Source organism: Engraulis encrasicolus, chromosome 22 (genome assembly GCF_034702125.1).
Source record: "Engraulis encrasicolus isolate BLACKSEA-1 chromosome 22, IST_EnEncr_1.0, whole genome shotgun sequence".
NCBI classification, from domain to species: Eukaryota; Metazoa; Chordata; class Actinopteri; order Clupeiformes; family Engraulidae; genus Engraulis; species Engraulis encrasicolus.
In genome coordinates this window covers 25258840-25284776 of record NC_085878.1, presented here as the reverse complement: position 1 = coordinate 25284776, position 25937 = coordinate 25258840, and the positions used below count along the sequence as shown (strand labels likewise).

General features: G+C 42.1%; 1 protein-coding gene across 2 annotated transcripts in view; it reads left to right on the top strand.

The window, feature by feature from the left end:
• itga11a (integrin, alpha 11a) overlaps positions 1 to 24915 on the top strand; it is a 67594-nt gene extending 42679 nt beyond the window's left edge. For both annotated transcript variants that reach the window (XM_063189011.1, XM_063189012.1), the window contains 17 exons: positions 4834 to 5037; positions 5759 to 5889; positions 6225 to 6391; positions 9271 to 9410; positions 11198 to 11308; positions 12871 to 12956; positions 13332 to 13536; positions 13806 to 13904; positions 17060 to 17136; positions 17264 to 17347; positions 18496 to 18586; positions 18734 to 18847; positions 19425 to 19508; positions 19891 to 20001; positions 20519 to 20614; positions 21733 to 21846; positions 22902 to 24915. In XM_063189011.1, the coding sequence (XP_063045081.1) occupies positions 4834 to 5037; positions 5759 to 5889; positions 6225 to 6391; positions 9271 to 9410; positions 11198 to 11308; positions 12871 to 12956; positions 13332 to 13536; positions 13806 to 13904; positions 17060 to 17136; positions 17264 to 17347; positions 18496 to 18586; positions 18734 to 18847; positions 19425 to 19508; positions 19891 to 20001; positions 20519 to 20614; positions 21733 to 21846; positions 22902 to 22979 (1992 nt within the window). In that variant the 3' untranslated portion in view covers positions 22980 to 24915. The remainder of the gene's footprint in view (positions 1 to 4833; positions 5038 to 5758; positions 5890 to 6224; positions 6392 to 9270; positions 9411 to 11197; positions 11309 to 12870; positions 12957 to 13331; positions 13537 to 13805; positions 13905 to 17059; positions 17137 to 17263; positions 17348 to 18495; positions 18587 to 18733; positions 18848 to 19424; positions 19509 to 19890; positions 20002 to 20518; positions 20615 to 21732; positions 21847 to 22901) is intronic.
• Positions 24916 to 25937: the final 1022 nt, after the last annotated feature.

Sequence of the window (25937 nt, the reverse complement as noted above, 5' to 3'; positions counted from 1 at the left end):
ATGTAGAAGAACACTGTTGAGAGAAGCGCTATGTAAAACTTGAAATGCATTATTATATGGTTATTACTGTGTGGGATGAGGGCCCCACAAAAGAAGAGATGGACTTCTTGACATCAGACGGGAAAACGGTACCCATTTGCTATCATTGAGTCACTCAATGCGTCATATTTTCCTACCGTACATTACAGGAAAACATATATACTGTGTGACAGAGCAGGTGAGAGGACGTGTTGCATGACTGTGTGTTGCTGTGTGGAATGAGGGTATCACAAGGGATGGGTATAGGGGGAAACTTGGGGAGCTCGACTTCAGAAGGAAGAAAGACGAGAACCATTTACTATCACCATTGAGTCACACATGCGTCTGCCTTTTCTGCATCCTCGTTTCTAGGAAAACGATGGTCTGTCTTCTGCTAAAAAAAAAGTTGATTTACACACGGCTCTAGACTGGAAATGGCTTCGTAACACATCATTCCTCCTTTTCTTGCGACTAACTGTTTCCAAAGAAAGTACATGACTATCATCACTATTACACATTGGCCAAACAGTTATTTCTTATTGTTTATTTCTTATCCTTCCCCCTCGTGCCTTATATTTGATATAAATGTTTTAATTAAATTATTTTAATCATTAGAACTCATTAGATTCGAAATAATATAACTATCTTTTGGTCCAACTGAGGTAAGCTCACTGTGAAATGAGTGCAGACAGATCACCTGGGCAGTGTGGAAGCCATTGCACACTTTTGCAGTAACACTTTGTGATGGAGTGACCATCACTAGGCTTGTTGCCCGTGGGTGCGATCTGACTGTCACGCCAACGAGCCTGGCTCTTTAGTGTAAGGCAAGGCAAGGCAAGGCAAGGCAAGTTTATTTATATAGCGCATTTCATACACAGGTGCAACTCAATGTGCTTCACAAAGTTAACAAATGTAAATGAAAGGAAAACAGGGAAATGAATTAGAGTCAAAAAAACATTTAAAACATTAAGATAAAACATAAGGTAAAAATAATAATAAAATAAAACATAAATAAACATAAAACCTTGAAAAACAATTCTTATTTTACTAATTTACTTCTCTTATTTTACCGTCTTTTCATTCAATAATTTAAGAAAGCATCTGAGAACAGCTTTGTCTTGAGTCTAGATTTAAAGCTATCAATAGTAGGTGCATTTTTTACGTCATCTGGAAGCTGGCTCCAAAGCTTTGAAGCATAGAAGCTAAAGGCTGCCTCTCCACATTTTGTTTTGACTTTTGGAATCACCAGCAAATTCTTCTCCGTTGACCTTAGTGACCTGGCCGGTGCATACAGCTGAAACATATCCAGTAGATATGTGGGTCCCATTCCATTTAATGATTTAAATACAAGTAGCATTGCCTTAAAATCAATTCTGTAGCTTACTGGGAGCCAATGCAGCGATCTTAAAATTGGAGTAATGTGGTCAAACTTCCTTGTCTTTGTAAGAACCCTTGCAGCTGCATTTTGTACCAGTTGAAGCTGTTTAATGGTCTTATTTGGGAGGCCAGTAAACAGACTGTTACAGTAATCGACTTTACTAGAAATGAAGGCATGTATTAGCTTCTCCAGATCATGTTTAGACATCAGGCCCCTAAATTTAGAGACGTTTTTTATGTGATAGAATGCAGACTTAGTAATAGCTTTCATGTGACTGTTGAAATTTAGGTCACTGTCAATGAGGACCCCAAGATTTTTAACTGTTTCCCTTGGTTTCAGTCCCTTCGTTTCAAGGATAGTAGCAATCTTTTGTCTCTCCTCTCTTTTCCCAAATATAATTACTTCAGTTTTTTCTGTGTTCAGCTGGAGGAAATTGTGAGACATCCATTTGTTAATTTGGTCCATGCAATGATAGAGTGATTCAAGGGGGGTGTAGTCATTGGGGGACATAGATAAGTAGAGCTGGGTATCATCCGCATAGCTATGGTAATTTATGGAGTTATTCTCGATAATGTGTCCCAGTGGCAACATATACAGATTGAACAGTAGTGGTCCCAGAATGGAGGGGGACCCCACAATCCAGAGACATTGGTGATGAAGTATGTCTTCCAATGGCGACAAAAAAACTTCTTTGTTGTAAGTACGATTTTAACCAGTCGATCACTATGCCCGTAAAACCAACCCAGAGTTCCAGTCTATGTAGTAGTATAGAATGATTAACTGTATCGAAAGCAGCACTCAAATCAAGAAGTACCAAGACGGATGATTTGCCAGCATCAGAATTCAATCTTATGTCATTCATAACTTTGATAAGAGCTGTTTCAGTGCTGTGGTAGGCACGGAAACCAGATTGAAACTTATCAAAATAGCTATTAGACATTAAAAAGGCAGTTAATTGGTTAAAAACAATTTTCTCTATTATTTTACCCATAAATGGTAGATTGGATATGGGCCTATAGTTGTTTAGTACCAGTGCATCCAGGTTGTTCTTTTTCAGTAAGGGTTTCACAACTGCTTCTTTCAGACAGCCTGGGAATATGCCTGTTTGTAGTGAGGTGTTGATGATCTGAAGTACATCTGGTGATATTAGGTGTAAGATGGATTTGAAGAAGGCTGTTGGTAGAATATCTAAGTCAGATGTAGAGGAGCTAAGACTTTGTACCGTTCTATTAAGAATGTCCACATCAACTAAATTAAAATTTCTCATGAGGTTAGGATTTAACTTCACCGTAACAAGTTGGTCCGAATCTTGGGTCGGTTGCACATGTGTGAGTATGTTTGTACGTATTTTTTCAATCTTACCTTTGAAAAAGGATGCAAACTCATTGCATTTGCTGACTGAGAGGAACTCAGAGGGCATTTGATTTGGGGGCCTTGCTAGCTTTTCCACAGTGCCAAACAGGACGCGTGCATTATTAATATTTCTGTTAATCATGTCAGAGAAAAAAGATTGCGGAAAAGTGTAGCGTTCAGAGCCCCAGTTTACTACCCAGAATGCCGGGGTGTGAGACCTGGCGGGGCCAACTCTACTCCCCTTCGCTACCCACTTTAGGAATATATGTACTGTATTCTATAACATAGTGACTCCCCCACCCCCACCCACATTTTTTGTAGTGGTAACTGGGTTGAACTTGTAACCTCCAGATCCAACTATTTAACTCTTTGACCACAAAAATCTTCATTTGGATTGGTGATGTATATATAACACACATTTACATGTCATACGAAATACTGTAGCTACACATTTAATGAGATCTGTTCAATATATTATTTCATGACAGCTGACATTTTTCACGTTCGGCTGTAAGAAAAAAAAAGCACCATCTCCATTAACTTTTTACTAAACAAAACTGTAAGTGAACTGACTCCAGTGTATAACTGTACGTACTGATTAATCCAACCTGCTCCAAGTGCGAGACACAGGGCACCTGCCATCACGCATTAAATAGAATAAGGCGTGCCTTCATTAACAACACCACACTACACTACAAGTGCATGGTGAACTCAGTAGGAAAACATTTACCCCTTCAAAGCTAATTACTTGCTGCTCGTGGATGAAAGGTCCTAATAGGTGGAAACCGCTTGAGAGAAAAAACACAAAAAAAAGTTCTGTTCATTAGAAAGACAGTGCAGGCAGCCAGGCCCCCTCTCTCCAGCAGGTTTTATTAGGCCTTTCCCCAAAACAGCCTCGGCGCTAACTCTTGTAGCTCCATGGAAATACCAATCAATAAAGTATTCTATTTAAACTTAAACATTTAAAGCTACTCTCCCCCACTCGCCCCTCCTCAACCCAGTCTCAGTCTCAGCCCAGACTTAACACCTTGTGAATAAGGCAGACAGACTTGTATAGGGGACTGGCCAGTTGGCTGTAATTGGACCATCCACAGAGTGGCCATCTTGGGAGACTCTAGACAGGACACCATGTGGTTTAAATAAAAGTCCTACAATGGACCTGGTCCTCCCTCCCTGTCCTTGCTTTCTTTCTTGCTTGCTTGCTATCTAGTTGGCGCTGAGAGCTCAGTGCACACTCCACAGAGTGGTGGAATAATCCTCCCCTTTCACTCCTTACTCCTTAAGGATGGCTGAAAAAACAAGTGAGCTCATTTTGCCCCTTCCCTTACTTGTCCCGCCGCCGTATATCACAAAACCGAAATGGAGGGTAAAAACGTCTGTAGATGATGTGTGTGAGCTTGACACAATAGATGACACAGCTGCGGCTTGCTCGAGAAACCCAACGCACCTTTTCCTAAAACATTCCAGGAACTAAGGCTAATTACCCTTAAAAACTTTGCGAATGCTTTCAAGCTTACTTCACATCATTGTCGGGGTATCTGATCGCAAAGTTCTTGCACAGTCTCAGTCGCTGTTCAAAAAAAGACCAAAAAAACTCTTCAATTGCTTGACCATGAGCACATGGGAGGCCTGATGTTGGCTACTTTTTAAAACAGATGTCTTCAGGGCAGGAGTTCGTCTAAAGAAAACAATGGAATTTGAAAATGAGGTTTTGGCTGATTTAGAATACAAGTGAACTACTGTGGGTTTTGTCTTTCATTTGCTATTTGTCCTTGTGGGAAAGAATTTCAAACAGTAACTTAAGCCATCTGATAGAGAGAGAGAGAGAGAGTTAAGGTAGCAGAGACATGATGTTCCTTCATCTGACAGTAAGGATTGTCTCTCCCTAACGGCATAGGAGATTCTGTTTTTTATTTTGTTTGGTATATTAGTCACACTTACTTAACAGATACTTTCCAGCTAAACCCTCTAGCATGCAGCAATATATCCGTGTGTACTTGACATTATTCTTCATTGGTCACACTGAAGACTTTGATTCTATCTCTAACCAGTCCAGTCCGGTTGCACTTCTCTCACCCCACCAGACCCGGTTTGTGTTAGAGGGGTCTCTGGAAGTCCAAGACCAGGGGCAAAACGCCCGCTTTGGGTCAGCGCTGGCCCCTGTGCCTGACCTTAACGGAGACGGGTACAATGACGTGGTGATCAGCGCTCCACTGGAGGACAACCACCGGGGTGCCATTTATGTATTTTACAGCCAACGGAACAGGATACTTCGCAAATACAAACAGGTGATGCTTGTTTTCAGCTATGTGTGTGCATGAATTCCGTCTAGGGCTGTAACGATACACTCAACTCACGATTCGATTTGTATCACGATTCATGACCTATGGTTCGATACACCCCACGATTTCACATTTGCCTACATTATAAACTTTATGAATAAAAACTATGACAGTTTATAGGTAGAATAGGTTACAAGAGGCTACTAATAATTTTAATAAAGTTTCTATATAATAATTATGATGCTTGGAAGCATTATCCCTTCATATCGTGGTTGTTTTCTGGGATGATGAGTACCAAAATGTTAAAAGGGCGTATCATGATACTGCCTCCTTGTATCGCGATACAGTATCATGACTCTGTGTATCACGATATCTCAGTTCGATACAATATCGTTACAGCCCTAATTCCGTCCTATTTCAACAAGCAGCTGTACTCCTCACACTACCCTTGACTTGTCAGTATATGGAGAGTCTGCATTGTTTTGATCAGTCCTTTCTAAGACCCTAGCCTGCTATCTGGGGCGCATGGGTTGACTAAGATATTGGAAAGGGCTGAACAAAAAATGCTTCAAACACTGACAAGTCAAGGAAGGGTAGCATGATCAATACAACTGCATGTTGTACAAAGCTCACTCTTTAGCCATTCATTCACAGCAACTTAATTGGTTAATTCATCTGAGCAAACTGCAATGCTAATGCCATGTATGCGTTTCCTTTACTCGCGCAGAGAATTGGGGCAGCACAACTGGCTAATGGCCTACAGTACTTTGGCCGCAGCATCCATGGAAAGATGGACATCAATGGAGATGGGCTTGTGGATTTATCAGTCGGATCTCTCGGTGCAGCAGTGCTTCTGTGGTGAGAATATCTAACTCACCATTTCACCACATTTCCTAAAATATTCACATGATATGCCAGCAGCTCTGGCCAAAGAAGCAGTCAGTCAGCTCAAAGTAACCCAAGTCTCCTAGCAACCTAACCAACGTCTGCAAACCTTTGCTCAATCTTTTTGTCTCTTGTGTAAACAAAGGCAAATTTTGGAAGGAATACTTGAAGATTTCTTTCAAATGCATTGCTCAAGTGGCATCTGAAACAATGTTTTGCTCTGCTCAACTTTGAATACTCTCTCTGAGAGAGAAATGTGGTCATAGTATACTATACATTTTAGACATGCATATACATATGTCCCACAGGTCCCGCAGTGTGGTCCGAATCCATGCAGGAGTGAGATTTGAACCTAGCAAAGTCAACATTTTCAACAAGGACTGTCGAAGGGGTGGCAAGGACGTGACCTGCATGTCAGCTATCGTCTGCCTCAACGTCACGTCTCGCACCCCTATACGACCAACACAGGAAGTCGGTGAGTGTTGAGTGGTTCACCCCCTCGTTGTCCTATACAGACCTTGTTTTTCAGAGCTAGAGGGGTGGGGTGGGGGGTGCTGGAGAAAAGCTAGACACGCAAAGGGGTCGGGACCCCATGTGGGGTTGCCTGAAATGACTAGTGGTATCATGAGTATCGATAAATATTTCTAATGAATGTAACATTGCTAACAAATATAACATAACAACTATTTAAGATTGTGGTTGTGGCTTAAGCTTGAATAAATATCTGTACATTTATTTGTAATGTGTGTTGCCGTGCGTCCCCAGATATCTGGGAAGTCAAAATGGGGTCTCAGGCCAAAAAAGGTTGGGAACTACTGCGCTCAGACCTCCAGAATGACTTCAGTGTTGTTGAAAGGGTCAGTGAGGCATAAGAGCGACTGTCTTGGTCCCAGTAGGGTGCTTTTATAGACGTGCCTTTCTCCTGTGCTTCTGTGAAAGCCATTCCAAATCAAACACCCTATGACTCACTATGAAAATGACTTTTCTTTCTCGCTTTCTGGTTTTCTTTCTTTCTTTCTTTCTTTTTTTTAGTTTGTTGAGTCTTTTAAAAGTACCTCTAGACAACTATTTGCAATCTAAACAAGCGGAAACAGAGATTTCCGGTGCTCTTTAGTAGATGCACTTGCCTACTTAACAAATCCCTGTCATGTCAGTTTCAAGACTAATGTCTCCAGTCTGCATATTACTCAATGTGGACTACTCACTGCACAACAGAAAAGGCCCAAGAAATTGCTACAAATCAACGCAAAGGAATGCTAAATTATCCAATCAGAAGCCTAAAGAACATCAATAATCTGAAGTCAAAACACAACACATGCTTCATTGTTGTACCAGACAACTACAGCGCCGCCGCAATATCAGGGAGCCTGCTCCGTGTCAGCGTTTGGTAAACTATTTAAATAAGGAGTGAATGAGCCACACTGCGTCCAGCCAGCCACTGATCCCAGAGGGACAGGTCTGGTTTCCAGCGCGCTGATTGAGAGCAAGAAAGGCAGCCCACCCTGCAAGGGTTATGCCAGAAGCTGATCACAATTTATTTTCAGAGATTTTCCTCTGTAGGCACTGACCCAGGTCTTGCCTCGTAGCAAACACGTAACCATCCAGCAACTACTATGGGAACCCAAAAAGGGGAGTCGAAGTGTCTGTCATAAGAGTCTAACTCATCCAGGTCATGTTTTCCCGAAGGCCCTTAGTTGTAAGCAAAATGCACTCCAAAAAGAAGTCCAGTTGCTTACAACCAAACTCCTTTGGTGGCCTCAGTGTTCCAGGTTAACCCCACATGACCCCTGAATATCCATCTTGACGCACCACCACATGTTACATACATGCAGGGTGAGGAAGAGAGAAACAGCACGTCACGTGGGTTGACACACGTGGGCTCCAAGGGGGAAATAAGGGGGATGGCATCAGGGGAGAGAGACACAAAGAGGCTTGTAAACAATAGCACATCTCTGTTGTGTCCCCGCCATTTTCCCCCACAGCTGTACTGCTAACCTCAGGCAGATGTGCTGGGATTGCACTTCATACAAACTCAGCACTTTTTAAAGTGGAAACGTTGCTCTGTTTTGTTTCACCCTCACTAACATTTTTTTTTCTTTACTCCTCTAAGCTTTAAAGTCTGTGGCACTCACTCATTGTGCCGTGTCGATCACGAGGCTAAATCATTAGGTATTTTAGTTTGAAAAGCTTTTTTCTGCAATCTGTTCCTCACGCAATTGTCTGCTTCCTATTAGACTGAAACTTCGGCATATCAACGCTGGCACTGCACTGCGGTGTTAGTGAGCATTGTCCTCAAAGACTGACCTCTGGAAGACTTTTAAAGGCTTTCCTCCCTGTGAGTCAAGACAGCAGCAATAAATAACAGGTCTCCTTTAAAATGAAGACTTTGTGTAAAGACAACCTAATCATTTTTAAGGATCACATGTCTTTGACATGACCTCACAGCTACAAAGAAAAATAAACATTACCTGCCATGTAAAAAATATATATATCAATGAGGAGTAAAAGTCAGATTTTGAAAAGAATATTTTATTTATTCATTATTTACCTCAAGAGCCTGTTCTAGGACATCCCATGTATGCCTAATTTTAGTGCTGGGAGGACAGAGATGCTGGAATAGATATCCATTACATTACCCTATCCATGAACTCAAAGTCAATGTCAACATCCTCCCGGACTAAATGAAGCATATTTCACATTTCTAATATCATCACACGTATCTCATCCGACCGTTTCGGTCTGCACACCCCAATTCAATGCAACCTACAAAATGCATGAAAGGAATGGATTTTCAACATTCCATTCTTTCCTGCATGGTTTTGCGTTTAGTGTCCAGGTTAAGTCAAGTTAAGCTAGGTTAAGCCTGGCTTAGAAGTGGTCGGTGCTTCTGCTCAATATTGTTGACTAATGTTTTTTTTAGGAGCCAGTCAACTTTCAGGTTCTTCCAGCAGGCAGAACCAATAAGCTTTTGTATATGTTCAGACAAAGTGCCCATCTAATTTAAATCCATTAATGCCAACGGTGAATGACCAGGCACACAGTGAAAGCCTGGTCCACCAGTCACTACATAAGTTAGTATGTGGTACATAGATGTATAAAAGACGTCAACTTGTTTCCATAACTTCATCCTTCCTTGACTATTCTAGAAGAAAGTGCTGGGATTTAGTGATCGGATGAAATAATGAATAGTAGTACAATCTTTTGGTTTTTGGTTCCACAGAGGAAACTTGTGTTAATATGTGCTATGTTCATTCCATATTTAAGGAGTGCTGGCCCTACTCTTTAGTGTTGAATTAACACCGCAACCTTTGCAGTGCACTGTAGTCTCATGAAGGCATGTCCCTCTCCATCTAGCTCTGCAGTACAACGTGTCGATCGAGGAGAAACGCTTTGCCCCACGGGCCATATTTGATGAGCCTGAGAAGCAGGGCCCACGCAACCTCACACTAATGCCAGGGGAGGAGAGCTGTGAGCATATCTACTTCCACGTTGTGGTGAGAGCAGTTCTTTCTAATTCGGGTCACTAATGGTATTATGATTATGGTGGTGGTTTGTGCCTTATTTATTTTGGAAGAATGCTACGGTTAATCTCAAATGCTTACTTGCACTTGTTTACTTGTTAACGTTATAATCAAGCTCACAACTTAGACTTAGACTTAGACTTCTTTATTGTCCATTTAACTTACATAAAATGGAAAATTTGCTTTGGTGGTGGCATAAGAACGCACAAGGACACACAAGACAAACATCACAGTCAACACAATAAAGAATATATATATGTGTGTGTGTGTGTGTGTGTGTGTGTGTGTGTGTGTGTGTGTGTGTGTGTGTGTGTGTGTGTGTGTGTGTGTGTGTGTGTGTGTGTGTGTGTGTGGATAAAAGGTAGATAAAACCTGTGGGATACAATTAAATCTCATTTCTCAGTTAAAAGTTAAGAGACTATTCAAATTTACCACATTACTTACTGCTAGAGCAGCACACAGAGCTTCCTACACTGAATTACGAAGCACGGTGTTACTGTATAAAAATTTTACCTTTCTATTGCCTCTTATCCACTGCTGGTTTTCTGGTAGGCCTACAGCTCGACACAGCACGACTCGGCCGCCACGTTTTGCTTTACGATTGAGCTGTGTCGTGCTTATTCGAAAAGCAAAAAGTGGCGGCTGAGTTGCACTTTGTCGAGCTGTAGGCCTACCAGAAAACCGGCAGTGGAAAAGAGACAATTCGCCTTTGGCTAAGCCCCGCCCTCTTAGGTTACAGTGGTCGGACAGATAAACTTTCTATGCTGTGATATCAACGTGATCAATGCAGTGACTGCCTATCGCAGCAGTTGTTCACTTTAAGAAATAAACCCTCCTCCATTCATATTTTTTATTTCCTGAATTGTCATGCATCAGAGTTGTTTAGCTGTTGTGGGATCTCAAATTCTCACCCTGGTATCGATAGGCATATTGTAACCAGTGGCACCATGGTAAGCTAACTCGCATAGCCTATGTCCTTGGCTCAAACTGTAGACGTTGTTGGACGAAATCACCCAACGTGATGGATGTTGTCATCTTCAAAGCTACCACATCAATGTGTAACATTAACGTTTGGCATTTATGTCTTCAATAGCTCAAGAAAATAAACGTCCATCAGCTGCTAGTCAAAACAATCCTGATGTGACTAACAGTTAACTTTGCTGTTTCTTCATGAATTTAGGTCAGAAAACCAAAATCCTAACCTGAAGTAGGTTTGTGTTTTGCTTACAACCTTACTGAAAAGTTACATGAGTGAGATGGTGGCATGATTGGAGCACACAAAGTATGCTTGTTGATCCGTGCGCTTTCTAGTCGAGTGAGGATGCCGAGACCCTTCAAGCCAGACTATTCAACTGCTAGTAATATTAGTCCGGTTTTAGGTAAAGAGGAAATCGATTACCTCCTGTTACATCGCGGGGAAGCTTGCACCTTTGTCACAATATACCCCAGGCACAATCATATTTTAATAATAATACAACCGTAATATCTTGCTAAACCCTACTGTAGGCCTACTTGAAAACATGTGATTTCAGCATTGAGTTCAATGGCGCGCCGTCAAAACTATCCGAGGTTGTCCTTTTGCTGCGATGTGATTGGTCAAAAAGCACTTTAGGGCAGGCCTTAGCCAAAGGAGAATTGTGAACAAGTAAATTTCAGACAATACTAAGAGCATAATGTGGAAGAACCATATAGGTTATATTCTGTATTTGGCGCAAAGTTTTACAAAGTTTTGCAAAGCTTATTGATTTCCTTCTTCTTAGGAAACTACCGACTATGCTCGACCAATCGTATTCAGTGTGAAGGTGGACGCCCTGGATTCGCACCAGGGGCCGGTGATGGACGACGGTTGGCCCACCTCTATCAAGGTCGAGGTACGTATAGTAGGAACTGGGACAGCCCTTACTGCTTTTACTTAGCTTTTAGACTCTTTTACATACAGTACATCACTGATTCTTGAAAGATTGGCAAAAACACATAAAAGTGGTCATTTTGTTGAAAATACATTGCATTTTCATGAACAAAAAAATACAGGTACCAACACAAGGGAGTGGTCAACATGGTATCTCTAGTATTCATATCTATGGCTTTTTTTTTTTTTTTTTACAAAAAAGACTTACAGTAATTTGGTACAATCCCTAGAGCAATATGGGGTTAGATGTGTTGCTCAAGGACATCATGGATGAAGATTTATGATACGTAAAGGAGAGATATGAACCTGTGACCCCCTGATCCAGAAACCAACTCCCTAACCATTGGGCCATGGCTGGCTGATACTATTTGTCATGTCACATTATCGTAAATTTTGTTTTGAAGTCTGGGCAACATGCTTATTCTGTTATTTCTGGTCTGAAAGACTCCAGATCGAATCACAAATGAGCATTTAAGGAGAATTCCTGCCAATTTCAACAATCAACATGCAGTTATATTGCTCATGCTACCCTTGGCTTGACAGTAGGCCTACCCGACGACATGGCATTTTTTGTTCAGCCATTTCGTGGTTTATTTACATTATGCTATAAAAGAAAAGCGTCTTAAAAATTATTGCTGTATTGAAAGGTGTCCACTGATGTTGCATAACGTTTGAGTTGATACTTTGAGTATGTTAAGATGTTTTTTTTATGTTAACAAACCATGCCCCCATTGAAATGGCCAGGCCTTGTTCTGTGTCATCAGGAATTGAAAAGTCAAGGGTAGTGCGAGCAACACTACAACAGTACATGTTGAAATTGGTAGAAACTCTCCTTTACGCATTAATCACCACAATGTATACGTCAAGTGTTTTTCGTAGCTCTGTCCAGTGGTACTGTAAGCAGAAGCAATTGCAAGAGACTTGTTTATTCTACCTCTTTCTCTAGCGGAAGATTTGTGAGAATATAAGTTGTGTCTACTACTCGGCCTCTGGCTGAGTAGGAATTGCTTTCCCACGGACAAAGGCAACGAGGGGTTTTTCAAGCACACAGGGAGGTCCAACTGCAATCGTGCCGTAGTACATTCTCTAGGAAATCACATGCCATTATGCAAGTTGTAGCACTTAGTTTATGAGGCTACTCTCGTTGCTAAGGAAATGACATACGTAAATAACAATTACAGTTAATAGAAGAACAAGAGGTGTGATGGAGGTTCCTATTTATTTTGCCACCAAAGGGTGTCTTATTAATTCAGTGCTTACTGCGACATAAACTGTTTACAAACTGCCGTGTCAATGCCGTTGCGTAAAAGTAAACTCTCCAAACAATCTCATGTTTGGCATGTACACGTTTTTGGAAAGTGGATGTGCAGATAATTTTGGTATTGATGTTTGTTTCTCATGTTAATAACAAAGAAAACCACTCAGAAGTCTGAGGTGGTTTTGTGACTTTGAGAGATGAGTCTTGCAAGTGTTTGATTTCACAAGTGGCTGACTTCACTTGGCTTCATTGTTATTACTCTGCAGCTGCCTTTCTGGAACGGCTGTGATGAGGATGACCGCTGTGTCCCTAACCTCGTGCTCCAGTCCCACACTGACCTCATCACCAGGAGGTACAGTAGGTTCATCATCCTCATCATCAAACCCGTCGCAGTCACCATGAATGTTGGAAAAAACACTGATCACTTGGATATTTATTTAACAAAAATACCTGAGTCAGATTTTAAATACACAGTGGCGGCTGACCCGGGTTCGATTCCCAGCCCGGGTCCTTTGCCGAACCCTCCCCGTCTCTCTCCCAATTTGCTTCATGTCCACCCCTCATCCCGTCCTGTCAAATAAAGTAGAAAAAGACCGACAAAATATCTTTTAAAAAAAAAGAAAGAAATTCAAGCCCATACAATGTTGCAAGCTGAGTGTGTCACACTTTGTTGTCGAAGTCAATCTGTGGAGCACTTCAGAGCTTTCTCTTGTATGTGTTACTTCAGGAAGTTCTGTGGTCAGGTGATCCACACACGGGGAACGGTGTGCTTGAATCAGGACGAGGGGGAGGCATCGGAGAGGATAATCGAGGCGTCCCGCAGGAGGATGGTGGTGGACACACGATTGGAGAACCGTGGAGAGAACGCCTACAGAGCACGCCTCAACATCTCCTTCTCCCCCAATCTGCGGTTCTCCAGTCTCATTGTCAAGGTACTGTATGACACTGCACTCCTGATAGCTTCATTTCACAATTTGACATATTTTCTTATTCTCGTGTTACATTATGTTAAGTTAACAGTCTATCCGTTTTCTTCTTCTACTTCTATGTTAATATCAGAAATTCTAGCTTTATTGTGCTTATCCAGTCTCCCTGTTAATATTCATGAATTATCGTTATAGCCATCAGATTACTCATAAATGTATGCCACACCTGACTACTTTAAATGCCATCTCTTATTTCATTGTGTATGTCATTACAGGACAACCAAGACATCAAGATAGAGTGCCGGAACGTACCAAAGAAGAGATATGAGAAATTCTGCAATGTCAGCTCACCGTTCATGAGGGCCAATTCTCAAGTAAGACATTACGTTGTGTGCGTGTGTGCGTGCGTGCGTGCGTGCGTGCGTGCGTGCGTGAGTGAGTGAGTGAGTGAGTGAGTGAGTGAGTGAGTGAGTGAGTGAGTGAGTGAGTGAGTGAGTGAGTGAGTGAGTGAGTGAGTGAGTGAGTGAGTGAGTGAGTGAGTGAGTGAGTGAGAGAGAGAGAGAGAGAGAGAGAGAGAGAGAGAGAGATTATGAGTGGTGGGCGTACTTAGAACTAACTGCCAAGCACCTATTCTTGCCAGTCATCATGGGCAAACAACATCCCGCCCAGCCCTTCCATTAATTAGAATGAACCCAATAACTTGACATTGCTATGAAGAACATGTCCGTATAACCATGGGCAGGCCCGTCGACAGGGGACAAAGGGGTATGTTGTCCCAGACCCAGGGAGATAGGGGGCCCAGAATGTGGTCCCCCTTACATTGTATGTATTGGGTAAGGGGCCCTTTCAGATGACTTTGTCCTGGGCCCAGCAAAATCTGTCAGCAGCCCTGGTCATGGGCATGAAGTGCACTGGTCAGAAATCTGATTCTCCAACTTCCTGAGAGCCCTCATTCTGTTGACCACTAACCACCGAAACCAGCCCTTCAACCCTCCTCTGCTCATAAATATGGACTTTTAGAGTCCAAAAACATGACCTCAGTAGAAAAGACTTACTGTTGGGCAGGGCTGGACTGGCCATAGGGCATACAAGGCATTTGCCTGGTGGACTGTTGATGATTTTGGCCTAGCCTTCCCCTTTATGTAATGTTATCAGTCCTCATGCCTCTATAGTAAACCTCTTTGAGTCAGATTTAAATATTCATTTTGGCTCTTGTGGTCAAAATAGCTCGTCATAGATGACTAAAAATGAAGGGTTTATTTGCAAAACGGTGTATCTCCATTTTGTAGAATGTTGGGAAATTGTCATTTTATATTGGGCATTCCATTGAATTGCATTGCAAAATGCATTTTATATAGGTTAAAAAAGTATGTTCTCAAAATATTTGAATGGTAAGAATTCACACATAGGTGATAGGACCTCTGAACAGTCATTTCCAATAATAAAATGCAAAAGTCAAACAATGGAGATACACCGTTTAGCAAATAAACCCTTCAAATGTTACCACAGGCTTCATTGTCTCTCTCAATGCCTGGTGGACCGGTCTTGGCTGAAAATGCCCGGCTTGATTTTTCATCCCAGTCCAGCCCTGCTGCTGGGTAACAGTATTCTGGTAAGTTAAGTGCGTTGGTGACTGAAACAAACACAATACATGGGAAGGATAGTTGGGGGGGGGGTATTGTAGGTATTTGGGGTGGTGTGATTTACAAAGTACACAGCGAATGCTGGTCAGTGTGACATTGTGCAGTGGATAACAGTGCCATTTTATGGCACTGTTTAGCCTGGTCATTGGGCCATAATTTGTTTCATTAGGCCTGGAATGCCAGACGGTCCCAAAAGCACAAGATGATTCATTGCTGTAAGTCAAAGCCTGCCTTGACTCAGGCTCAAACCATTAAACTGAAGTTTGGGCATTTAAAAAAAGAGAGACCAATGCTCAATCTCTTTCTACGGGTACATCTCTCTCTCTCTTCCTGACATCTTCTTAGTCCCTGTGGACTACAGAGAATGAGCTGTGAGGAAGCGACCCATCACACAGAAAAGCCACAAAAATCTGTCCCTGTTACTCCGCACAACCAACACACACACACACACACACACACACACACCCCCCCACACCCCCCCCCCCCACACACACACACACTCACACACACACACACACACACACACACACACACACACACACACACACACACACACACACACACACACACACACACAACTGTCACCCAATGTTCCACCTCAGCGATAGTTCAGAGATAGTTAGCAGGGCGCTAACTAGATAAATGTCCCTCCTAAATGTTTTACGCACATAAGGTCCCCTTTCTTCATGAATCGGTCGGGCGTGTGGCTAGCTGGTGCTTAAAGGGGGCACATAAACATTTCAGAGGCGGCGCTGTGCCGAGAGACGTGCAGGATTTTCCATGCTCCGGACCGGCCGTGCCAGCATTCAAAACCAAAAGAAGCCATTACCCACATGGCCTGGCTTTGTGGCAGCCTTTTCCAAGCCCCTTTTTTCTTTTTCTTTTTCTTTTTCAAGGAGTGGGGACATAGGTTATTACAGTCAGAGCCGACGACAGCTTTTACCAGGCCCGGGCCAAAGTCATTTGAAAGGGTCCCCCACACAATAACTAATGAGGACCCAACTCTGGGCCCCATCTCTCCCTGGGCCCAGGACAGCTGACCCCTTTGTCCCCCTGTTAGCTTCCCTTATTACCGTCGGACGCCCACTTCCTCCTCCTCCTTCTTCTCCTTCTCTAAGATACTCACATAAACTCAGCCATGCAGAAGCAGCCCTGTGATGCAGGCATCATTTTTTGGTCGGGCATACCAAGCAAATGAGCATTCCTTGGACATATCTAATTCGTACAGCATTCAGGAAACGGGGGAGAGGCAGTATTCTGCAGCCGGCCTTCCTGCCTGCCCTCTTGAAACATCTGTGTTGTGTCAGCAATGCACAAACCTCCTGCGCACATTAAGTAAATACCTGATTAGGAGGATTTTTTTGTGCATGACCAGCAAGAATCCATCAGGGCCAATGCCATGCACAAGACGGGTAGCCTTTAGCTCATTCCATCCCAGTCTTCTTAAGTGCAGAGGCAATCTGCACTTCCGTTGTGCGTTTTTGATATGTATGCTGTTGTTGTTGTGCTCTTTAACATTTTTTTCTGTGGTTGAGTGCCTTACTGTATATACAGTATTTTGTCCATTCATTGGTGAATACAGAACAATACAGGCTGTATGCATTTAAAATATTACACTGTCCTGTATGGAGCATGGGTCGGGCTGGAAGTTGAGGATTTCCCACAGGTTATTGCAGGCTTTCCTCCTCAAGCCCTTCAGTCCTTTGAACTCAATGTTGCTGTTTGGGTTCTACACATAATACTACTAACTTTCATTATGTCTTTTCATTACGTTTTTTCAATCATCTATCATGTTTCTAATCTTGGTAATAGGCCTACATAAAGGGTTGGTGCTTGTGGAATTGTAACAGCATTGACTATATTCCTGTATCTCTGTCTTCCGGAAGGTATCGTTCCGCCTGGAGTTTGAATTTAACCGCTCAACGGTCTTGGACTATGTGCGGGTAAACCTTCATGCTGTCAGGTAAAAGCAGTGCATAAACTTTTCTATGAAATGCATCAAGACTACCAGCTAATATTGACAATTATTGTCATAATGCTTCTCTGAAATGAAGTGTCATCTCTGAAATAGTCTGTCTCTTTGGTTTCAGTGACGGAGAGGAAGTATCCCTTCACGACAATGCAGTTGACCACTTTTATCAGCTGAAATACGAGACTGACCTTCTCTTTACAAGGTAAGAAGTTCGGCTTTACAATGTTTATCCATTATTATTGGCTTGCCTGCTTACTGTGTGAGAGTTTGACGCTGGGGGTTGTGTGTTGGCAAGGGATGTTTGGACAACTTTCAGCATACAATAAACCTGATTTCAAAGCAGATAAAAAGAAAAGCATTGAAACTTTTAGCATGGATATATGGATTTCAGCAGATGTTCTAAAATGATGTTTATAGCAAAGTGAAATACAATTTAGAAGTTTCCCCCCTTATGCACACAAGCTAATCGTCGAATGGAAGATAGTTACACTCTTATCCCTTCCAAGTAATCTTATACAAACAACCTATCTTGAACAACCAAGACATGTAAAAGCTGCGTATACACAATCACTTTCCACACAGACTGGGACAGCAACCAACTGTTTGTAAAAATGCCATGTCTCACACATCCTTTTTGATTAGGGCTATATTTTCATTCATTACTTACCCTACATACTGTTCACCCATATACAGGCCTGCCAACAGGGCTGGACAAACAGGTCAATTGTCTTGCGCCCAGGGGAAAAGGGGGCCCAGAATCGGGACCCCGTTAAATTGTATTGAGATGGGGCCCTTTCAGATGATTTTGTCCCAGGCCTGTTCAAAGCTGTCAGCGGCCCTGCCCATACTGTATGTATGAACAGTAGCCACTGTGAGCACAAAAGCTAGTTATCAAGTGCAAACAAGACAGCACATTTCTCACAGGAGACAAAACTCTGTGTTTCTAGCCAGGGTGTCTTTATTTTGGATGGTGGTTGTCGAGTGCAGTGTGATGGGGGATTGTTTGGGGGATACATCAGTGCAATATTACTCCCATCACTATTTTGTACTGTTTTCACATCCCTTTTTTTAACACTTGAAAAATGTGTCTATTCTATCTTCAGACAGCACATACAGTACATATAAAGGTACCTGTCTACCAAAGATAGTAGTAATGATTATGTATTGTAGACTTGTTGGGAATACACAACCTCTTTTAAGCTTTATGACGGCATATATATTGTGAGCATCTGGGTTACATTGAGTCCTATGGATCCAAGCTTTTATACAAAGTGTTGCGGAGGTCACTTTCCACCATGGAATTCTGTGCCTCTGCACGGCAATATAATTCTTTCCTCTTTTTCATGACAGAGACTCTGACCCAACCCGTTATGAAATTAAAGCCGATCTTTCCTTGGAGACGCCCGGAATAATGGGCCCTCCATTTAACTTCACCTTCCTCGTAAGTGAACTGGGCCAAATTAAACACTGAATTTCATTAAATTATACACAGTACTCAAAGATATTGGTCACACTCTTCAGTTTGACAAGCTGCCATACATCGTATGTTTTGGTTTCCCATCCCACTTCCTCAATTTTCTCCATACAGATTCAAAACTTGGGCTCCTTTCCAGTCAGGGACTTGCAGCTGAACATCGAAATCCCAGAAGTCACGAAAAATGGAAACCAGCTTCTGAAGATAACCAACTTTGATATAGATCAGGTAAGGACAGTTCAAATGACACATATGGATAGTATCTGTTAAAAGCTGCAATAAAGACAGTCAAATAAAAACTGTCTCTTTCTTATCTCATCAGCATTACCATATACTGCTACTCCTTCTTTTCCAGAAAACTTAATCTCTGTAGCGTGTAGCCTCTGTGGAGTATTTCCATATGAGAATAGTGAAGGGACAAAAAAACAATCTGGAGGATTTATTATTTTTTCTGAGGTCAGAGTAAGCAATGTCAAATTCTTCCACAAAGCAAAAAATACCAGTGACAAGATAACTCTTGAGTGGAAATTAACTCTTTGTCAGGTAACATTTGTTCCACCTCAAAAAATAGTGACTCTTTGGACTGTGCAAAGCTTTCGGTGTTAAGTCCACTCAATATTGTGTTAATATTAAGAGCTGTAGAGTTTATATTACAGTAAACTGGTCACCTGCAGCATTTTACAATTGTTTTTGCCTCCACTGCTTGAGTAATTTCACTCTCCACAGTGGCGTCAATACTCTTTATGGAGTAATAGAAGTTTAATGTGAAATATTGACACCCCAGCTTTCACTGTGCCCTCTGTAGATCGATGGTACCCATTGCATTCCTCCACAACATGTGGCCCACAGTCGAGCAGGTCCTGAAGACCTCTCTCGAGTATCACGCCTGGTAATTTGACTTTTCTCATCTACTCCTGCATGATTAAAAGTATTTGCAAACAGACATTAATAAGTAACAGACATGAATTAAGACATTAATGCCTCGTACTTGTGCACCCATAAATGCAATCACCAAACATGTCACTGTGTAAACACCATTCCTGTCTGTGCAGAACCAGAGATTCTTTAAGTATATAGAGATATGCCAACATAATAGGTTTCTATGGCACCTAACGTGACCAGGTTCCTAGCATACTCCTAGCATTGAATAGAACAATCCGTAGGTCTGCCTAGGTCTGCCTAAAGGGGGATTTTCCCCCCTCCCCCTTGCAATAATAGAACCCAGAAACAATGGGCCAATGGAACCTCTCTCTCTCTACTCTCTCTGGCAGAACTACTCGAACACGCTAACACTGCCAATCCAGTGCACTGTCAACGTCCCGTCCCATAGAGAAGTTGGTGTCTACATCAGAGGGATCCTACGAATCGATTCGCTACACGCTGTGAGTAGAACTTGAAAATCATCGTCGCTTGGAATCATCAATCAGTACACTGTAAAACACTTCAAGCTGGTTGCACTTGCGAATGAAAATCCATCCATTGTTCAGATTGAACACATGTTTACTCAACTTGAAGTTCATCTCTGTTTCAACGGGGAAGTCAACAGACCACAGCACACTTCCTGACGAAGGCTTCATGCCGAAACGCGTCGAAGTATTTTAATCATGCTATGCCCAACAAAATAAAGGCATTTTAATTACAAAGAAGATGAGTGCCTTGGTATTTCTCAAACTTTTTTGAAATCAACCAAGCCTGTCACCAAAGAGCACCATCTTAAAAAACTGGACAGTTCCAGGAAGCACTCCAACTGGACTTCATTCTGATAGTCAACAGACCAATTGAAGTCAAACCTTCCAGAACACATCCTGGCATTTCACTGTGATGATAGAGAGTGATGTACTACTGTTCAACGCTGCCCACATTTCAAATGACCTAAAACAATGTCTGCATTTTTTCCAGCTCAAGTTCAAAACGTTGGAGTTGGTGACAACAGCTGGCATCCAGCTCAGCACGTCCAGCCCCATGTTTTTATTCGAAAGACGGCCCTTGAGACATGTGAGTTTGCTTATGATTGCTTGTTTATGACATGCCAAAACAAGCTCGGCCACTCTTATATACAGCACGGCCTGCTGCACGATCGCCACGCAAGCAGTTCCCCACAGCCATGGATCATCACTACTGTAGTGTGTGTGTGTGTGTGTGTGTGTATGTGTGTGTGTGTGTGCGTGTTACTCTAATGTGAGTAAAGGCAGAGGTGTGTGTGTGTGTGTGTGTGTGTGTGTGCGTGTGTGCGCACGTGCGTGCGTGCTTGCGTTCGTGCGTATGTGTATGAGTGAAGGCAGAAGTTCAGATGACTGCCCTGCCTCTCTCTAGCTGGAGACTGCAGTGCTTCCTCTCCTCTCCTCTCCTCTCCTCTCCTCTCCTCTCCTCTCCTCTCCTCTCTCCAGCATGCTCAACCTCAGTGGAGCCAAAGGACCGAAAGGACCACTCTGCACATTTCGGCTTTTCCTCCATTTGCTGAGCTTTGCTGCCATCTATTGATATCACCTGAGCATGCAGCTTCGCTAACCCATACACAATACAGACAAAACACCCTCTTTTTCAGAGATCTTAATCTGTTCTCCTATGCTACTGTGCTCTTTCCTGGCTGTACGAGTCATTTGATTACTTTGCATTCCATTTGCATTGGTGTCCTTTTTGCAAGCCGTGTTAGATATTTATGATGTAACTTAATGTAATTGAGCCTACAGTTATACAGAATACAGACTCGCTTCTTCAGAGATTTCACTCTGTTCCCTTGCATGTATTGCCACTGTACTGTATCCTGGCTGTACTAACTTTCTGTTGTCTGTGATTACTTTGCCTTCCACTGCATTTCTTTGATGTCCTCATTTGTAAGTCACTTTGAATATCTGAGATGTAATTTAGCAATTTCACACACGTTGTTCACATCAGTATATCTAAATATGAGTTGTGTGTGTTCAAAAACTGTATGCCTACATTTAAGGGGATGTCTTAGTTGTCAAAAAGGTCAAGAGGTCAAGCCAGGCCAGATGCATTTTTATACAGTGTAGCGCATTTAACAACAGTTGACCTAGAGACCCAATTTTGACCCAATCATTGCCAAGCCATTCTGATGCTGGTGTGTGTGTATACTCCAACTATTCCAACAGATAATACTGGAAGTAAGAAAAGAAGAAGATTATCGAATTCCCATCTGGATTATAATAGGAAGCACTCTTGGGGGGCTGCTATTACTAGCCCTGCTGATCCTGGCTCTATGGAAGGTAAATATCACTGTCCTATAGTATCCAGGGGGGAAATATGCATTTGGCTGCTGTAAAACTAATGTACTCAAGTTAAAGATGCCATTGGATTGGCATTAAGCTTACTTCAAACTGTTTTAAGTTTCCCGCTGCTTTTCGACTGGGTTATCCACCCAGTTTCTGGTCCTGAGACAACATAGATTCAACTTTTGTATTTGAAATATTTGTAATATTGCATTTTACAGGTAGCTGGATGCATCAGAACCCCCTTTGTCCCCTAGGTATGCTGTATCACTATAGGCCCTATAGCGCTGTTTTTTATTCTTTTCTTCTGTTCATATCAGAATTCAGGATCAAAAGCCAGGTTTCCACAAAACGCCCTCATTTTCATTTATGTTATCTTCCATGTGAAAATCCACACTTGGAAATGCTTGAAATAAGTGTTCATCTTTGCCGTCTCGGGTTGGCTTAATAAGATGTTCATAAGTGTCTGACTATTATGAATACGTCGAATTGCATGCAGAGTGATGTGTGTGAGCAAACAAATTGCAATGTTATTGTGGTGCAGTGTAAACACAGTAAATGGAAAGGCATGATTCATCTCTCTCAACAGTACTCTCTACATCTGTTGATGCTCTTTTGTTGCCACATAGCCTTTTGTTGCTAGACCTTACCAACCCGTAAAGCAAGCAGTAACTGACCACATTTTGTATTAGATAATTATCCGCCTACATCCAATGAAACTAAGCTGTTTATTGACACCATCTCTCCATCTATACCCCTCTTCCCTGAGTCGCTATCTGTCTGTATCACAAACACACACACACACACACACACACACACACACACACACACACACACACACACACACACACACACACACACACACAACCTCAATCTCAAACTCACAACCTCACTCAAATTTTCTGTCTGTCTGTCTCTCTCTGTCTGTCTGTCTGTCTGTCCTCTGTCTCTCTGTCTCTCTCTCTCTCTCTCTCTCTCTCTCTCTCTCTCTCTCTCTGTCTGTCTCTCTCTCTCTCTCGCTCTCTCTGTCTCTCTCTCTCTCTCTCTCTCAGCTGGGCTTCTTCCAGAGGCAAAAGAGGCGGGATCATGGGGAGCAGGAGACCAATGGGAAGGTGGCAGAGGAGCGGTAACCCAGGCCAAACCAGCCGGGTTCCACTAGCCCCGCCCACACACCCATTACCACCACTCAGGGACCATCCCAGTACAGACACGCCGCTCCAATCAAAACAAACAAACAAACAAGCAAACAGGAAGTAAATGGATACATAAAAAGTCTCCATGGACATCGACGGGAGAAGAGCAGCCCCTCTCGGCCTCTCTGAGCACTGGATGACCCCTCGTCTCTCGACCACTGAACCCACTGCTCAACACCCCAACACGACCTGCACTGCCGTCTGAATAAAGCACCTAAATACACACACACACACTAGCCTGGGCGAAAGCCGACTGTTGACTCCGTCAAACAGTCTGATGAAAGCTAAGAGGAATCCATCTCCATGGAGGGTGGGAGATGGTCTGATCTTACTCTGCTATTTAAATTCATTGGAGTTCCGAATACAAATTAAAACCCATATTGTGCTTTATTAGCATGACTGTTACGATGTAGCGTCGCAAAAGCATACAAATAACAAAACAAAAGTGTGAATAGTGTTACCTTAACCAATCAGTAACGGACTTCGCGGGTGAGTTCTGCGTCACCACTCTCAACTGTTTGCTGATGGCTAAACAGTGAGCGAACCGAGCTTGGAGGCTTTTGCCAGACTATGGTGCGGAGCCAAAATCTTTGGGTGGAGTACATAGGATGGCATCGCCAGGCTACACACACACACACACACACACACACACACACACACACACACACACACACACACACACACACACACACACACACACACACACACACACACAGGGATCTTGGCTGCCCATGCTATTGGATCCTGTTGGAGGTGTTGTTGCTGCATCAGTCTTTTTTGTTGTAACGAAGGACCTGAATTGACCTTCCATCATGACCTCCATGACATTTCCCCCGATTGAACTGTCTGAAAGGAGCGGGCTTAAGATATATCAATTTTTATTTTTATTATTATTAATTATTACCAATAATATTCTGGTGCTCTCACAAAACCTTTGGACCAGCAGGGTTGGACACATACATGTGCACTGTGCATGTGCGATCTGTATTGTTGATGCAAGGTGACATCAAGCACTGGCGTGAATTGCTCTGATGAACGGCTATACAAAAAAAGAGAGAGAGGACTCATGTGACTCTCCTGACGTGCCATCCCATCTATGCACTGGTTTCTTCAGTCTTGAGCCCCTCCTGTGCAGGGTACCGCCTCATTCTCTACCCAAGACTGCCCCCTAATGGATAGGTCTCTATATTTCACTTGGAGATCCTCAATGCGCATTCCTGAATTCAATGCACTTTTTTTGTATTAGAAATGTAAACTTGAAATTTGTAAATAGGTAATTGTATCTTTTTGTAAACCATAAAAGGGTTAAACTGTTTTTGTTTTGTTTTAGGTTTTGTAGTTACTCAAGCAAGGATTGTGGCATTACCTTGTAAGTAATAGAAAGTAGGCAAGCTTTGAAGACTCGTGTCTGAAATCCTCTCACAGGCTTTGCACCTCAACAAATAACCTTTGTGAAAGGGTATGCATATTGTACAGCAGGTCCCACTGTTCAGCTCTGCGTAAATTGCCAAGGCTAGCAAAGATGTGCAGTTGAGACTTTGAAGACGTGTAAATTATGAGGATGTTTGATGAGGTTTGGTTGTGCTAATATATGTAATAGGAAATTTAAGTATTTAGTTAAGTTGGTGAGGAAGCACAGAATTGAAATCAATTTAATTTCAGTTATTTCATTGTGTCCTCAACTAATTGGTGATTTCCAAACATCTCTATGCATTAGCAGTCAGAATGCAGGATTTGACCAATTGTATTCCAGGTATGTACGCTTTAGAAGATCATCTTTCACATCTGATTATGAACATGTCAAATAGCATATTTGTAAATACTGAGTATTTTTATTTGAGGATAAACTATTCACCATTGGCTATTAAACAATTTCTTTTGGGAAACCTTGTTGTCTGACAGTGGTTCTTTGTTTTGGGCAACATCTGAAAAAAAAAAATGAAAAAAAAACAACGGTAAAACTTTATTTTAGGGATACATCTATTATCACTAATAGGCCTACATACAATGTGCCTGTATAAGTAACGTGTAAGGCATGTACAAAGCAAAATCAAACATTTGTTAGGCATGTATTCGCAAATATCTTGTTCATACACAATAAGGGATTTATTACCAATTTAACCTTAGTAAGGACCTAGTAGGCCTTAGTGTTTGCTTACAAATTACTTATGCAGGCATCAACATTGTATGTATTAGTGCTTATAGATGTGTCCCTAAAATAAAGTGTTACCAAAACAACAAAAAAACAGACAGCATGATGCTATACATAGCCACGTCGCCAATATTGGTGGAGATGAAATGAAGCCTATATTGGTTGGCCTTAAAGTCAACATTGGTATTTGAGTTTGTGCCTTAGGAGCCATTTGGAAACTGAGGAAAAGGAATTTTTCCAGAATTTCCTTTCCTCTTAGGTTAACATGGTCTCTCTGCATTCAACGACTCAACGGCTTAAGTTTTTACTAACTTAAATCTCCTAATCATGTCTTCTTGAAGGAAACCGTTATGAGACATTGCATCCATGCAACTTTTAATGAGGATGTAAAGGGGCTGTGTTACATCTTGTAAGTCCAAATGTAAACTTATTTCTGGCATTGATTAGGGTGGAGCATGTGAAGATCTTTTCGGTCCTTTTTAAATAATTTGAACATTTAACATAACTTGTAGGCTACAGCAAGTAACGTTTTACTCTAAGTTGTGGCTTTGTAAATACAGAAAACGAACACTCATTACCCCTAATTACTGAACACCCTCACTAGGCCTACTCCACTCTCAAACAAGAGTTTAGTCAACAATTGATCATTTTACAAACATGCTCGCATATTACTGTGTAAGCTTTTACAATATAGGCTACCTATTTCAACTTGTGATATGTGCCGATTTCAGCACCACGCACGC